This window comes from Triturus cristatus, chromosome 2_1 (genome assembly GCF_964204655.1).
Source record: "Triturus cristatus chromosome 2_1, aTriCri1.1, whole genome shotgun sequence".
NCBI lineage: Eukaryota > Metazoa > Chordata > Amphibia > Caudata > Salamandridae > Triturus > Triturus cristatus.
In genome coordinates, this window is record NC_140581.1 from 456,566,742 (window position 1) to 456,583,771 (window position 17,030).

The window sequence follows — 17,030 nt, forward strand, 5'->3', positions numbered from 1 at the left end:
GCTCTGTGCCATTGTCCCCTGTCACCATGTATATAGACGTGCTATTTTGTACAGGTGTCCACTGTGCAGCCTGACCTGATTGTCCTTCTTCATACTCACAGTTGCCAGTGCCTGTGTGTCTTGTTATACTCATCTGAGGATGGGCACTGGTACCTCATTATTTGTACAGGCGCACCTTGGCTGTTTGGCGTACACTCTTGCTTTTTGCCTGCCCCTGTGTGTATCAGCCAGACTATGAGATGTTGGTGCCACCTGTGTCTCAACAATTTGCCTCGTGTAGGGTCTTGTTGGTGCGGGCAATGCCTATGTGTCAAATCCTGATTTCTACTTGCTGGGTCTGGGCAGTGTGTGATGTGTCTTGACACACACGCAATGTGCAGTGACCGAGTCATGTTGGGCACGTTTTCAGCATTACCTATGCAGCATGTGTCTCAAGTTCATGGATATGGTCCCTGGTCATCGGTATTTTCGCCAACGCTGTGTGGTGCAGATGCAGTGCTGGATTGTCCCCAGGGCCTGGGTGCTATGTCAGACTCCGTTTCCTGTGTTTAGCTATTGTCTCATGCTCTCCATGGTATTTCAGTGGCATGGTGGCTCAACCAACTGTGTGTTTCATGCCCTACATCGGTACCTTGTTTAGTAGATGTTAGGGATCTTCCTTTTCAGGCTATGCAGTGTTACCTATGTCGATTGGACTCATGTGACTGATGTGTACAGCTGTCTGATTAATTTCTGTCTCTCCACCCTGCCCACAGCATCGTCGGGGGACACAGAGGGAGACATGGACACAGGCAAGGCGGAGGGACCGAGCACCAGGGCCAGCCGTGACATCGGGGCTGGCACATCGAGTGGGACAGAGGTGGAGGATAGTGCAGCCGAGGACCTGTCGACTGGCACGTCAGAATACGAAGCTGACAGGTCCGAGGAGGATGTCTCCGAGTGGGCGGTGGCTGCACCAGCAGCTGACAGCGGAACAACACCTCGCACCGCCCCCTCAGTTCCCACCAGCCGCCTCCCACTTGCTCGTGTCCCTTCCCAGCGTGCCCGGTCACAGCATGTCTCCTTCCTGCCAGGCACCGCACCCCCTGCCCCTGTCTCCACTGCTGCCGCCAATGCAGAGTCTGTGGACATCCAGCGGCAACTGCAGGTTGGTCAGGCTGCGATCCTTAATGTCCTCCATGCCCACGGCAAAACCCTCACCAACATCGAGGCTTTCTTGGAGGGCATTCATTCATCGCAGGCTGACCAACGCAACTTGCTGAGGTCCATCGACTCCACACTGACTGCAGCAGTGGGTCTCCTGCAGCGCGACCTCCCCCCACCTACCCCTGCCCCATACACACTTCCCACTCCCATGCCTGTCCCACGTACACCCAGACGTCGGCATGCACCCACATCAACGGACACGGGCACCACACCAGCAGGGAAGGTCCACCGCACTCCTCCTGACACGCACACACAGGGTGAGGCAGGCACACCCACTGGGTCGGGGGGCAAACGTGTGACACGCAGCCATAGTGGGAGTCCGCATTCCACCCAGTCCACTCCCTCCAAATCCCCTCCCCTCAGCTCTCCTGGCCACATCTCCCCAAAGGACTCCTTCATGGCCGCTCTGTCCCTGAGCCCCACAGTTACACCACCACGCAAGCGGTCAAGGAGGTCCCCGGTCAGGGTGGTTGAGTCTCCCCCCCTGTCTCCACCCTCCCCCGGTGGCGCTGCGACCCATCCCTCTGACCCCCCCCCCTCCTTGGAGCCTGAGGTCCCTTCGGGTGCAGGGGACTCCCTGGAGGACCTTGCAAAGGTGTGTAGTGCCATCCTGGCCTCCGCCTTTGGCACTGACCCACCCCCTGTGGTGGAGTCCTCCATCCCTGCACCCACAACGCCGCCCCTTTGCCCTGATGTCCCTGCGGTGCCTGTTGCTTCCCCCCCCCTGATGCCCTCACCAGTGTGGAAGACGATGCCATTTGACTGTGCAGGCAAGGTAGGGGACACGCATCCCACTGTGTCCCCCATCCAGCTGAGAATCATTGACTGCCCTATGGGCTTTGTGAAGATTGAACTGCCTGCGATCCACGGACATTGTGCTCATGCTGAATAAAGCTTAATTTTGTTTTCATTATCACACTACTGCTATGCTGGTATTGGTGTTGGTGGGGCTGCTACATGGTTTTTGGTGGTGTGTAAGGGTTTGGGTGTGTGGGATATGTAGTAGTGTACTGCTCATTGGTGGGACCCTGGGATCAGTGTGCCATCACAAGGTGTTGGCTAACTTTCTTTGTTCATGTAAGCAGTTACTGCATGGTGCACTTGTCCCAGGGTGTATTCCTTCCTCTGTGTACCCAGCTTTCTTCCCTGCAGGGTGTTCCCAATGTTTAGCGCAGAGCTGTGTCTACATGAGCTGTGTGTGTGACGGAGCCCTTCTACTTTGGCCATGCATGCAGGGCCATGTCTCCACCTGCAACAATCGTGGCATCCTTGATGATCACTGTACTTGTGTGTGGAGTCTGTTGACATGAGTTCATGGGGACATGTTCCCTTGTAGCCAGTATGCATGTGGATAATTCTGGCCTCACACACATGTGTTACACCCCTCCTGTCTCAGGGCACTGGTGGGAGGACTCCACACCCACCCCTCCTGTCTCAGGGCACTGCTGGGAGGACTCTGCACACACCCCTCCTGTCTCAGGGCACTGCTGGGAGTGATAGGCACCCACCCCTCCTGTCTCAGGGCACTGCTGGGAGGACTCCACACCCACCCCTCCTGTCTCAGGGCACTGCTGGGAGGACTCCACACCCACCCCTCCTGTCTCAGGGCACTGCTGGGAGTGATAGGCACCCACCCCTCCTGTCTCAGGGCACTGCTGGGTGGACTCTGCACACACACCTCCGATTTCAGGATATGTACGCTTGGCACATACACGGTGGGGGTACGCTCAATGCATTCGAGGTGAGGGTACGAGTCTACTTACACTGGTGTGGTGGGGGTACGCTCCATGCATACGCGGGTGAGGGTACGGGTCGAACTTACACTGTTGGGGTGGGGGTACGCTCCGTACGTCCGCGGGTGGGGGTACGGGTCGTACTTACACTGTTGGCATGGGGGGTACGCTCCTTGCATACGCGGGTGGGGGTACGGGTCGTACTTACACTGTTGGGCTGGGGGGTACGCTCCTTGCATTCGCGGGTGGGGGTACGGGTCGTACTTACACTGTTGGGCTGGGGGGTACGCTCCTTGCATTCGCGGGTGGGGGTACGGGTCGTACTTACACTGTTGGGGTGGGGGTACGGTCCGTGAGTCCGCGGGTGGGGGTACGGGTCGTACTTACACTGTTGGGCTGGGGGGTATGCTCCTTGCATACGCGGGTGAGGGTTCGCGTCGTACTTGCACTGTTGGCATGGGGGTACGCTCCATGCATACGCGGGTGGGGGTACGGGTCGTACTTACACTGTTGGGCTGGGGGGTACGCTCCTTGCATACGCGGGTGGGGGTACGGGTCGTACTTACACTGTTGGGCTGGGGGGTACGCTCCTTGCATTCGCGGGTGGGGGTACGGGTCGTACTTACACTGTTGGGCTAGGGGGTACGCTCCTTGCATTCGCGGGTGGGGGTACGGGTCGTACTTACACTGTTGGGGTGGGGGTACGGTCCGTGAGTCCGCGGGTGGGGGTACGGGTCGTACTTACACTGTTGGGCTGGGGGGTACGCTCCTTGCATACGCGGGTGAGGGTTTGCGTCGTACTTGCACTGTTGGCATGGGGGGTACGCTCCATGCATACGCGGGTGGGGGTACGGGTCGTACTTACACTGTTGGGCTGGGGGGTACGCTCCTTGCATACGCGGGTGAGGGTTCGAGTCGTACTTGCACTGTTGGCATGGGGGGTACGCTCCTTGCATACGCGGGTGAGGGTTCGAGTCGTACTTACACTGTTGGGCTGGGGGGTACGCTCCTTGCATACGGGGTGGGGGTAGGGTCCGTACATATCCGTCCCCACACTATGTGATGTTTGTGCGGCCCGTACCCAGGCCTTTGCCACGTGGGTGCGATCCGTCCCGCCATTGTTGGGGTGACGTGTGTGGGCGTGGTCCGACTCGTACCCACGCTCTTCAGGCGTGGGTACGGGACGTACCTGTCTGGTTGTGTTGCCGGTTCGCGTGGTGACGGACTTCCGTTGTGGCGGTCGCTGGCTTATCAGGACACGCCCCCACCCCCTCGTGGTGACCAGGGCATGGGAGTCAGGTATGTCCAGGCCATGTGTGGTGTGTGACTTATGTGGTTGTTTTGTGGCCTGCCCTGGTCCTGCCACCCCCACCCCACCCCACTTTCCCCCCTCCCTTAGTTATTCTGACCTTCTGCGGCGTCTGCGTCGTAACCTGTAGAGGAGGTGTACTGCTATGAGGGCAGGGATGACTCGTAGGTTCGGGTCCATGTCTGTCCGTCGCGTACTGGTACTCCTTGCTCGCGTCGTCCTGTCGCGTACGGGTCCTCCTTGATCGCGTCGTCCTGTCGCGTACGGGTCCTCCTTGGTGGCGTCGTCCTGTGTGTCCGTCACGTACTGGTCCTCCTTGTTCGCGTCGTCGTCTGTCCGTCGCGTACTGGTGGTCCTTGTTCGCGTCGTCCTCATTTCCCGGCAGTTTTTGGCTGCCGCAAAATATTCACCGTGCGGGGTGACGTCGGTGCGAATCGTGATTCCTGGGTCGTGAATGGCTGGCTGCGAGCGTCCCGACGTCAGGTCGGCGCTTTCCCGGATCGCATTGGTAGGTGTTTTTTTGTTCGGTCGGGCTTTTTTACGATTCGTACGGTAATGGTGTACCCGTGCGAATCGTAATTCCTTGTTTGTGAAAATTGACGACCGGGTACGCGTCGGGCGGAGATTGAGCTCCGTCCGACGGTTCGTACCCGGTTTTTGCAGGATCGTGATCGGCACCTCTGTCTCACTGAAATGCGGTGCACTAGTGTAGCTTAAACCTGGCTATTTTCTTAGATTCAATGCTGCATTCGGAGCAGGATAAATAATGAATCTTAATCTACCAATCTGGAGAAAAGGAACCTATAGGAGAAAGGCTTCTGAAACTGAAAAGCAAGCTATCTAATTTTGAACAAGGTAGTGTGCTGTATAAAGCGCTGTAGACAGCTGGTAGCAAGACCACAAAAAAACGAAAATCTGCGAAATCCGGTATTTTCCGTCTGTGGACCAGAAAGCTTGAAACGCAAAAACAAGAAGAAATCACTTAAAAAGCAACAAACATGCATACTTTCCAAGTAAAAAAAAAAAATTCTCATAAGCCTTATTATTAAAAATCTGTTGGACCTTCTCTAAATTATCAAAATGTAAACAAACGACCGATGTTTTTTCAGAGAAAGTTTCCCACTCCAGTACTCTTTATTCAGCGCGCCAACAAAATAACGTTGGGCACCACGAGACATGCATGTGACTGAACAGTGAGGAATTACATAAGGCACCATGTGATGATGTTTAAGAATAACCCTGAACGTCATACACACCGTCACTCATTAGTTGGCCAGCACGTGACGCTGTATTGAATTTTCGTCTGCCATGATGTGCGAGGCGTGCATGCTGCCTGTCTAGGCTTTCACTTGGCTGTATTTTGTCCTGGCTGAGACGCCGTACTGTGAGGGCGGAGATTAGAGCCGGTTTGTTATGATGCTGCAGGCTGGAAGTCTAGCTGAGTGCCGAGGCTGTCAGTGAGGAGAAGGACCTGACCCACACAGATATGTTCCGCTGGCTGCTGGGAGCCCGCGAGGCGCAGGGACACGCAGAGGTAAAAACAGAGACCAGCTCTCCCTGCTTGTACGGCCCTCTATGAAGTGAAGCTTCACTGCCATGACAGACGAAATGGTGCTTTTCCTGGTAGAAATCCAACTCTCCTAGTGAGATGTTGCAAAGCTTTCACCTGTAGATTGTTTGGCACGTTTTACTCTACAGAAACCATCTTAGCCTCCTAACCGTCCCGAAAGACGGAGTTAAAACCTGCGAGTATTCAACCTTGTGTTTGCATGTTAAATCCAGATTTTTGCAGAGTGTATGTGACTCACAGAGCCTTTTTAACAGGAATGCAAATTGTGTTTCTATAGCTAACAGCAAGCGGAGTGCTGTACTTGATCAAAGTTACCAGGAAGGTGAACGCATTGTGATGTAGTGTTCTTTAAAGAGGGGAAGTGTTCAACTCTACTAAATAGCGGAGAGCATGTGGTCTGACGGCTAGATTGCCGACTTTGGTGCTGGAAACCAGGGTTCGAGCCTCGGGGTCGCGTGTGTGTGTGTGTAGTATGTCTTTATTGCTCTTGTCCATTTAAATACACACATTCCTTGTAAAGAACCTTTAAGGATCTTATTGCATTCCATTCTCCTATGTGTTCTGTCCCTCCACGACAGTTGCTGTTGGTCTCTCTCGCTGCCAGCATCCCTGCCGTGGGCTCCCTGCTTTATGATTTAGAAATAAATCATCTTTCTGATACATACGAGCTGAGACCTCCTTCGTCGCTCCATACCACAATTTGGTACCAGGAGTGGGTTAATTTTTTCCCACAAATATTTTTATGTGGTTTTGCCCAACTCAAGAATTCTCAATTTTTTTTTTACCAAAAAAAAAACTGTATTGGAGCCCACCGGTTTTCATGCTGTTCACTTCAACCCATCAAGACTTCTACAATCTTCTCAGAAGGTGCGCCAAGAAATTAATCCATCAGAAGGAATTTATTTGATTTTGCCTGTACTCACCGTTATCTGCTTCGCGCGAGCCCTTCAAATGTCAACAGTAGTTTTGGCCGTCATCACACCATCTTGGACTCCGAACACTCGTAAGTCCGGTTTCCATCTGTTCCATTTCTGAACGAATAGAGGAAGTCGGGGCAGAGTACGCAGAGCGCAAAGTATTGTGGGAGCATGGTGATGTCATACGCACAGCGGCCATTTTGGGTAAGTCGTGATGTTAATTATTGAATATCCGACTTTACCCCAACGTTCCTTCATGTCCTAAACGTCTCTTCAACTGTGTGACTCATCGGTGATTCGCACACCAACAGAAATCGGTGACTCGCACGCCTACAGCGCTCTCACCTTCATCCTTGTGTGGCCATTTTCAAGATAAGTCTGCAAATTATAAACGTTACATCTTTCCTGCACGTCCTCTATATAATAATAAGTGAGTGACTCATTTACTTCCATTCTTGGATTTGATTATTACAATGGCATCTGCTCAAGGTGTTATCCAGCCTGCTCCTTTCCTACAAAAACCTGGTAAACCAGAACTAAAGTGGGCAGAATGGCTGAAAGACTTTGAGAATTACTTAACTGCGATCGATGCAGATGGCTACGCTACTCACCCACAAGGAAATTAGCCCTGCTGATGAATCACTTAGGAGCTGCTGGTCGCCGCGTCTTCGACAATCTACCGCATTTTCCTGCACCAGTGTCTGAAGATGCTACATGGAACGTTTTTATTGAAGCAAAATTACGCATGGGTAAACAATACTCTGACTCAACAAGTGTTCTTTTAGAGAGATTTAATTTTGCGATGTGCAAACAATCCTCAGAGGAATCTGTAGAGGATTATATAGCAAGCCTAAGAGTTCTAGCAGAAAAATGTGATTTTGGATCCAATGTTGACACTTATACGAGGGATCAGTTTCTGTTCTATTGTCACTCTAAAAAAATACAAGAACGTCTCCTTACTTCCTGCAACCCGACTTTGGCTGAAACAATCGACATCGCTAAAAGTATCGAGAGGTCGATAGTCTTATCCAGCAACCAACCCCTTACTTTTTCTACCCAAAATAACACACAAACTGTTACCCCTGACATTCCTCAAACTATGAATTTTGTTTCTGAAGGTAATACTATTTGTGCTTTAAATTCGAAACAAAATCCGGAAAGGAAATTCAATAGAAGTCAACCCACAAGGACCCAATTAATTTGTTTCCGTTGTGGTTCAAGAAACCATATAGGAAACAATCCTGCTTGTCCAGCATTTGGGAAAAAATGTGTTAATGTCAAAAATGTGGACATTTTCAAAGTGTGTGTAACAAAAGAATGAACACTGTTCCCAATAGCAACTCTGGCAGAGTCAGAATTGCAAATGTTTCTATAGACACACCTGAAGTTCAAGAGTGCACTTCCTAATTTTCTTACATTGTAGTTGTGATTGATGTCCCTGAGTGGTCTGACAAGCCAATAAAAGGGCAGTTTATTAATATATCTATTGATAACAATATTATTCCTGCCATGGCAGATTCAGGTGCCCCGGTTACCATCTTTGCTGATACTACATTTTACGAACTATGGCCTAACAGTGCACCATTAATTGCTCCCGACATTAATCCAAAAGCTTTTGGCGAGCAAGATATTGATTTAGTAGGATATTTTTGTGACATCCTTACATGCCTGGGCAGATGAATTAAAACAAAAATATATGTTGCAGTCAAAGTTAGAAACATTGTGGAATGGAAGGATCTTGCTCTTCTAGGCATCATTTTGCGCCCTGGACAAGATCCTCCCATTGTTCTGGGTGAACTACCTTCCAGTATATTATCTATTATTGATCAGGATTCTGTTGTTGATAAATTTGCACTATCTTTTCCCAATGTCTTTAGAAATTCAGTTGGCACAGTCAAAGGTTTTGAACATACTATTATATTAAAGAAAAATGCCATTCCTATAGTGCACAAAGTTAGGCTCATTCTCCTCAGTGTCAGAGACGATTTAAAAACTCTTTTAACCAATCTGCAATCTGAAGGTATCATTGCCCCTTTGGATGCCTCTGAATGGATTTCTCCGGTAGTTTTGCAGAAAAAAAAGACCGGCGATCTCAGGCTATGTGTTGACCTGAGATCTCTTAATCAAAACATCCTGGTTGATTGTCACCCCTTACCTCACACACATGAAATGTTAGCCAATATTGGTAAATCTAAATTTTTCTCCACTATTGATTTACATTCGGCCTATCACCAAATCCAACTCTCATCTAAATCCCAACTTCTTACTGCTTTTGTGACGCCTTTTGGTCCCTTTAAGTACTTGAGGTTACCGTTTGGCCTTGCATCAGCTGCAAGCGTTTTCCAAAAGCTCATGGACAATCTTTTCGGTCAGTTGACTCAAGTACAGGCATTTCAAGACGACATCCTAATCCACACGGAAACCAAAGAGGAGCACTTACTCATCCTCGAAAAAGTATTCTCTATCTTGGAAAATAAGGGCATGACCATAAAAGCCAACAAGTGTAAATTACTAGTTCGTGAAGTTGAATACCTTGGACACCTAATATCGGGTGAAGGTATCAAACCTAAATTTTGCAACACCAAATCTATACGCGATGCTTCCCCTCTGAATGACAAAGATGCTTTACGTTCTTTCCTTGGCCATTGTGAATATTACGCCAGGTTTGTCCCTGGTTATGCTCAGTTGATACAACCATTACGATGTTTTCTCAAAAAAGGTTGCAAGTTTGTTTGGTCTGATACACTCCAAGAGATCTTCGAAAAGGTGAAGCTTTTAGTCATAAATGCGCCTGCTCTACAACCTTTTGTTCCAAAAGCCAGTCCTTTCATGTCAGTGGATGCTAGCCAAAAAGGCCTCGGTGCAGTGTTTGGCCAGTGGGTGGATGGTAAAGAGAGTACTATTGCCTTCGCATCCCGTGCCTTAACACCCACTGAATGCAACTATAGCACTATTAAACGTGAGGCTCTTGCCATTGTTTGGGCTGTTCAGAAATTCAAAAATTATATCTGGGGAGTTCCTTGTGAAATATTTACTGACCACAAACCATTAGTGTCTCTACTATCAGGTAACGGTTTAGGCAAATCATCTGCTAGACTAGTAAGAGTACTTTCAAAACTACAAGAGTACAACCTTATGATTAAATACATTCAAGGAGGAAAAAATGTACGGGCAGGCTGTCTTTCTAGCATTCCACTTCCGGATTGTAGTGAAGGCGAAGACAGGTTTCCCAAAGACTGTGTTGTTGGTTTGATTGATGCTGTGGCTATGTGCTCTAATAATATCACTCAATATGAATGGGCATCTGCTATGGCACTAGATGAGACACTTAAAAAAGTAGAAATCTACATCAAAACCAAATGGCCCAATACCAAAAGTCTTAGTAGTGAGTTAAAGTCTATTGCGCAAATCAGTGAAGAACTGTCATTTGAAAATGGGGTTTGTGTCAGAGATGGCCTTTTTGTTCCTCCAATCACATTAAGAAATAAAATCATTAGCATTGCTCACGAGGGCCACTTAGGAATTTCTGCAACTTGTAAGAAACTTAAAAGCATTTATTGGTGGCCTAGCTTAGACAAACAAGTGAGTCTTTTTATAGAGAATTGTCCCACCTGTGTTGTTTCTGATAAACACTGGAAAACTAACAAAAAACCCTTATTTCCTGTGCCATTTCACGATCTCCCCTGGGATAAAATCGCCTTGGACTTTTCAGGTCCATTCACTTTACTACCAGCAGACAAAAGATATTGTATTGCTGCCATTGATTACCATTCAAAATGGATTTACTATTCTTTCGTGCAAGCAGCAAATTCTGCTACAGTTCTATCTTTTCTACAAAATATTTTTAAAATTGAAGGTGCTCCAAATTGTGTTGTCACTGATAATGGCCAACCTTTTCTATCTAGTCAAGTTACCAATTTCTTACAAAGTTATGAAGTACAACACTACCAAGTTGCTTTGTACAGCCCTTCTTCAAATGGACTTGTTGATAGAGCAAACCGGTTCATAAAAGAAGGTGTTCAAACTCGCATCTAATGTTGATGTTGATGTTTTTCTACAAAGTAAAATATGGGCATATCTCAATACACCCCATTCTACCACTAATGTTACACCGTTTAAGGCACTCAGAGGCAGAGAAGCTAAGTCTAAACTTATGGCTAAATGGTTCAGCAACTTAGCTGCAGGGTCTGATTTGGAAAAGAAATCTGATAACAGATCCTCAAATCATAAAGAATACTGTTGTTAATAAGCAGTCACTACAAAAGAGATTCTATGATAGTGGATCTAAATGTCATAATATTGACCTTAAAGTTAAGGATTGGGTCCTCATCAAGAAACCTTATAAAGTGTGCAAAGGTCAATCCAGGTTTACTTTGCCTGTTCGTGTCATTAGAATTACCAAACCATCTGTTCTTTTAGAAAACAGAGGGTGGTGGAGTAAGAACAATGTGGTCAAAGTTACCAAATCTCAAGTTAAAATTTTCAACAAACTATATGCCAACAGAGAAGATGGAAATGATTTCTGATTTCACTTTTGGTCCTGGTTTTGACTTTACAAATCTTGAATATAATAATTTTACTACGCCCATTTTTAATTCATCTCCATGTTCCCTCTCAGATTCCTTCCAATGAGCAAGTTGTACGCATCCAACGTAATTGTAAACTGCCTGTCAAATTTCAGGACTATGTGTTATATTAATTTGTGTTTATGGGAGGGGGGTATGTAGTATGTCTTTCTTGCTCTTGTCCCTTTAAATACACGCATTCCTTGTAAAGAACCTTTAAGGATTTTATTGCATTCCTTTCTCCTATGTGTTCTGTCCCTCCACGACAGTTGCTGTTTGTCTCTCTCGCTGCCAGCATCCCTGCCGTGGGCTCCCTGCTTTGTGATTTAGAAATAAATCATCTTTCTGATACATATGATACATATGAGCTGAGACTTCAGAGAATTCCTTTGTCTCTCCATACTACAGTGTGATGTTGGGCCTCAGGCCCACATGGTGATGAGAGGGAGATAGGGACACTCTGTATTATGGTGCATTAACTGGCCACAAGCACGTGCGCCTGGGCCCTTATATTGCAGGGCCCACGTCACTCTTGACACCCGTGACGGATGGGTGTGGGGGTGCAGTGTGTCCAGCCCTCAAAGGAGTGGCTGGGATTACAGCTTCCTGCGGAACACTAGAACATGTCCCGCAGGACACTACATTCCTTCCCAACTTTATTGAAGAACAAACAAAACGTTAGTCCAACCTGTGGGGACAAACCAGCAATTAACTAAACACCACAGGGTCCATCAGTCTTCTGAGACAGGTGGCAAGAAGACGTCGGACGTGGGCTGATGACTCTGCCTGCAGCAGGACCTTCTCGGCTGGCACTCGTGATTTAACCTGAGGGGTTCAGGACACGACCGCTGGCTTGGAAACGTCCGCTGCATACCATCAGTTCACTTGTGGTGACATGTCTTGCATGGCTTCCCCTTTGTTGACTTCGGTGATGGTCTGTGGTGAACTCTAACAGTTCTTTCAATGGGATGCGCCATGAGCATGGTTGGAGTTCACGGTGACGGTCTGTGGAGGTGTTGCCTGATCAATTGTCTCCGTGGAACCTTTTGGCTACAACTGATGACCTGTTGGTGGGGCAAAGTCTCTTTTCACTCTCCCGCCTGGGGAGACCCGTTGTCGGGGTTGCTGTGGGACTGCAGGAAGGCTACGCTGGGGCCGCTTATGTGCCGACTGGGGGCAGCTGCAGGACCACGAGGAGCTGTTACTTGGTCGCATGCACAACCCTCTAGAGTGGAGATGTCTTGGCCGATGCTTGCTCTCGCTACCGCGGTTCTGGGGTGTGCCCGGTTCACAGATAGCTTCTGGTCTCTTTTCTCGGCTGGTGTGGCAACATAGTGGGACTCCAGTCCATCGATACTCTGGGAGTGGTGTTTGACGCATGTGCTGATGGCTGGCGTGATGGCGGTTGCCTGCCATTGGGTGACTCGGGATGACAGGTGGTGGTGACTTGCTGGGAGAGTTGGATGTCAGGAGGGACTTGGCAGCCAGGTGCCTCCGCCTTGTCGAGGTTGAGTTTCAATGGTGGCGTGACACGTAGAGTGTGTGGATCTTCTCTTGCCTGATCTTCACCCTTGGCATCTGTAGTCAGGAGCAGGGATGCCGTTTGACTTGGACTGCTGACACTCTGGGGTGGACGGTCACCTGGGGAAGCGTTGGGATGATACACGGTTTGCACTTGCTGCGGCTTATGTTCAGTTCTCCCGTGAGGCTGTATCCAGGGACGCCGGTTGACGCTCACCTGGGGAAGCGTTGGGATGAGACTCAGTTTGCGCTTGCTGCGGCTTACTCTTGGTTCTCCCTTGAGGCTGTATCCAGGGACGCCGATTGACGCTCACCTGGGGAAGCGTTGGAATGAGACTCAGTTTGCGCTTGCCGCTGCTTACTCTTGGTTCTCCCTTGAGGCTGTATCCAGCGATGCCGGTCTGGCTTGGTGGCTGTCTGTTGTGTCAGGGTATGCTCTTGGCTTGCTGTACAAGTCCTCGGTCTTCTCCCTTTGTTGTTCTGTTCGGCCCACCTGTGTTCATCTGGTCTTCGGTGTGACAGGGCTGTCACTTTTTTTTTCTGCGAGGGCGTTGCGCTTGGACCTTGAGGCGCCGCCGGCTTCTGCCTTCGTTTCGGGTTGCTTGTCCGGACTGGTCCGTTGGGGTGACGTGCTCCTTGCTTGCTGGGCGCCGTGACGTCCGGGCACGTGTCGCCAGTTGTCGGAGCGCCTGTTGCTGTGGCGGTCTGCCACATGAAGTGTGCGACTCCTCTCTTGCCTGTCGTGGGGCACTGCCGACTCCGTCTTGAGGCAGTGCGAGGGAGGACACTGTGTTGCCTTCGGCCCGCTGTGGGGCGTTGCTGGCATGGTGGAGAAGTAGAGGATCTCCCTTCAATATATTAACAAGCTTATATATATTAACGAGCCTATAAAGCGCATGGTTACACTAAGGACAGTGTGTCCCCACGCTGCGATGAGGCAGCAAGAGCAGGTACTGAGGTCTATCCAGGAGGGAACAGGAAAGTCTTCAGTTTCTTCCTAAAAATGCCTTCACAGGGCTCCAATCGAAGGCATACTAGAAGTTTGTTCCAGAATTGGGCCGCCAGAAATCGAAAAGAGCGGCCCCCCATCCTGGCTCTCTTAACCATAGGGATACTAACCAAACCCAGTCCCTCAGACCTGAATCGGCAGGTGGGAGTGTAGGGGGTGAGGAGGTTCCGCAAATACACTGGAGAGGTCCCATGCATAATGCGGTGGCACACACATAGTGCCTTAAAACGAACACGTTCCCGGATTAGGAGCCAGTGTAAGGAGGTAAGAGCCGGTTTAGAGGGGGCTCTCCTCGGACGCTTCAGGACTAATCGGGCCGCTGCGTTCTGCACGCATTGGAGTCTCTGTATACACCTCTCTGTAGCACCCAAATAGAGGACATTCCCATAACCAACACGGGAGGTCACGAGTGGCTGAACCAGGGTCTTCCTGGCAGCAGCGGGCAATATGTCCAAAGTCTTTCTGAGTCCCTTTAGAACTCCGAAACATGTGCCCGCAACCCGTCTGGTATTGTAATCAAACGAGAGGTGGGCATCCATCCAGACCCCAAGGTTTTTTGCCTGGGCACATGGAACAGGAGTAGGGCCCAAATTCTGCGGCCACCACGCAGACGACCAGACAGAAGGAGCTTTTCCCACCACCAGTACCTCAGTCTTATTGCCATTAAGTTTTAAACAGTTTGTGTCCATCCAGGCTGCAAGTTCTTGGAGGCATGCCACCAAGTTGGAAGCCGCCGATTGTTGATCCTGAGTCAGGGACACAACCAACTGGGTGTCATCGGCGTATGATACCACTTCCAATCCCAAAACCTTCAGCAATCTCGGCTAAGGGAGCCACATACAGATTAAAAAGGGTGGGGCTCAAAATTGAGCCCTGAGGGACCCCCTGCTGCAGTGCCATCACCTTCGAGTAGAACTTACCCTGCCTCACCTGGAAGCTGCGATTATCCAAAAAAGAGGTGAGCCAGCCTAAGGCCCTCCCAGACACACCTCCCTTCTTCAGACGGTCAATCAATATCTGGTGGGCTACCGTGTCAAAGGCCGCACTGAGATCAAGCAGAATCGGGGCCGCAGTTTGACCCGCGTCCACGAATTGCCGAATGGTCTCAGTGGCCAGAAGAAGAGCCAACTCCGTCGAATGACATGCATGGAAGCCCAATTGAGTGGGGTGTAAAAGATGGTATTTCCCAATATGAGCCGTAAGCTGCTGGTTGACCACTTTCTCTGCGACCTTGGCAAAGTAAGGAAGAAGAGAGATGGGCCGCAGGGTATCTAGGCGTTCAAGGCCTAGGTGCGATTTTTTTTTTTTTTTTGGGAGGGGGAGTACAACTGCCTCCTTCCAACAGCTAGGGACTGTGCTGGTCTTAAATGAGACCTCCAGGAGATGTCTAATGAAGGGTTCTAGAAATTCTAAACACCCTTCAAGTCTTCTTGGGGAGGCCTGATCTTTGGGAGACCCTGACTTTACACTCCGACAGATGTTAATCAAGATTTCAGGGGGGGGGGGGGAGTAAAAAAGTTCTCACGCCTCTCCTCCTCAGCTACAGTTGCATGGCATGACCTGACCCACACGTCTTGGTCAGCAAGGACCACATCATGGAAAGAGGAGTAAATCGTCAATACCTTCTCAGAGAAGAAGTCCGCTATTTGGTTACAGCGTTCGGCTGAACCTTCAGCAGGCGCTGTTATAGAGTCCAAAGAAGAGATCTATTTATAGACCCTAAATAATTCTCTGGTTGAGTTTTCCGCAGACCCGATTCTTTCTAGGTAGTGTTCAGCCTTGGTTTTCCTAATAAGCCTGTGGTAGGCTTTCAGCGATGCTTTATACTCGTTCCTCCCTTGCACAGAGAAGTCCTTCCTCCATTGCCTCTCAGCATGTTTACAATCTGCCTTAGCCATTCTTAGTATATTATTGAACCATGGGGCAGATTTTTTGGTTCTGGTTAGTGTTTTCCACGACCAGGGGGCAGTCTTATTAAGAGCTTCTCTTACCCTCCCATCCAGTTCAAGACAGGCACTATCCGCGTCCTCACCCCCTGGCGGACCCCCCATCAGGAGGGCGCTCTTAAACTTGTCCGGGGAAAAGCCAGGCCATTTCCGGCAGGCTATACCCTCATTCGAGTGTTCCTGCGCCTTCGACATAGGGATCCGCAACATGAAAGGGACTAAGTGGTGGTCCGTCCAGATCAGAGGCTGGGGGGTACCAACCACAACCTCCTTCCAGTTAGTAAAGATAGGGTCAAGCAAATGGCCCTTCTGATGGGTGGGGCACGTAACACTAAGTTGTAGTTGAAGTGTCGCTAGTTCCTGGCGCAAAGCTTCCGCCATTGTGCAGCCGGTGTCTTCCAGGTGTAGATTAAGATCACCTAGCACAATAAGCTTGCTATAGCGCAATGCAGGTTGGGTAAGGTAACCAACCAAGCTTAATGCAAAACGGGAGGGATACCCCGGAGGCCTGTAGACCAGGAGGTCTTTCACAATACATTTGCTATCAATTGTGATGGTAAAGAGGCCGGCCTCACAGTCAGTGATGGAGATAGACTCAAGTTGGCACTGGATGTCGTGCTTAAAAATCATAGCCACGCCACCTCCCCTACCAGAAACCCTATCAATGCGGCTGATAGTATACCCAGCTGGCAGTGCTTCGAGGAGCTCTGGAGCAGAGTCCTCGTCCAACCAGGTTTCAGTAAGAAACATGATATCCACCTGATTGTCAATCAGGAGGTCGAAGATCTCTAGTCTGTGTTTCCTGAGAGAGCGACCTTCCCCTCAAGCGTAGAGTTAAATTTAAAAGTACAATGGTTACAGGCTCTAATGAGGCCATCAGCATGCATAGAGCGAGTGCAGGTGTCGGCAGTTTTGGAGCGAAGAGCAAGAAGATCCTGACTATTATAGCATATTACCCTGCTAAAACTACCAGGGGGACTGGCCCAGGGCCCCGAACGGCCGCGGACAGGCGCAGACGGGCTTGCCTTAGGCGCGTCCACTGCGCGCGTCCGCTGCGCGGGCGCCGGAGTATGCGCTTTTATCCCTCCCCGCTGCCTGCCTGTCCCCGGAAGTGCCTGCTCTGACCTTCTCCGCCCTCCGCGCAACGGTACTAGTTACCGCGTCGGACCGGGGCGAGAAGGAAGGAAGATGGAGCAAGGCAAACAGTTCTCCCCAGGTGAGCTACCCCACAAGAAGAGGCGTTCAGTGTTTAAA

General features: G+C 49.8%; 1 protein-coding gene across 2 annotated transcripts in view; it reads left to right on the top strand.

The window, feature by feature from the left end:
- The first annotated feature begins 5,617 nt into the window (after positions 1-5,617).
- The window catches only part of WDR41 (WD repeat domain 41), a 550,534-nt gene continuing 539,121 nt past the window's right edge, over positions 5,618-17,030 (top strand). The window contains exon 1 of one of the 2 annotated variants that reach the window (XM_085632270.1): positions 5,618-5,782. In XM_085632270.1, the coding sequence (XP_085488396.1) occupies positions 5,735-5,782 (48 nt within the window). In that variant the 5' untranslated portion in view covers positions 5,618-5,734. The remainder of the gene's footprint in view (positions 5,783-17,030) is intronic. The other variant, XM_085632269.1, reaches the window with a different exon arrangement.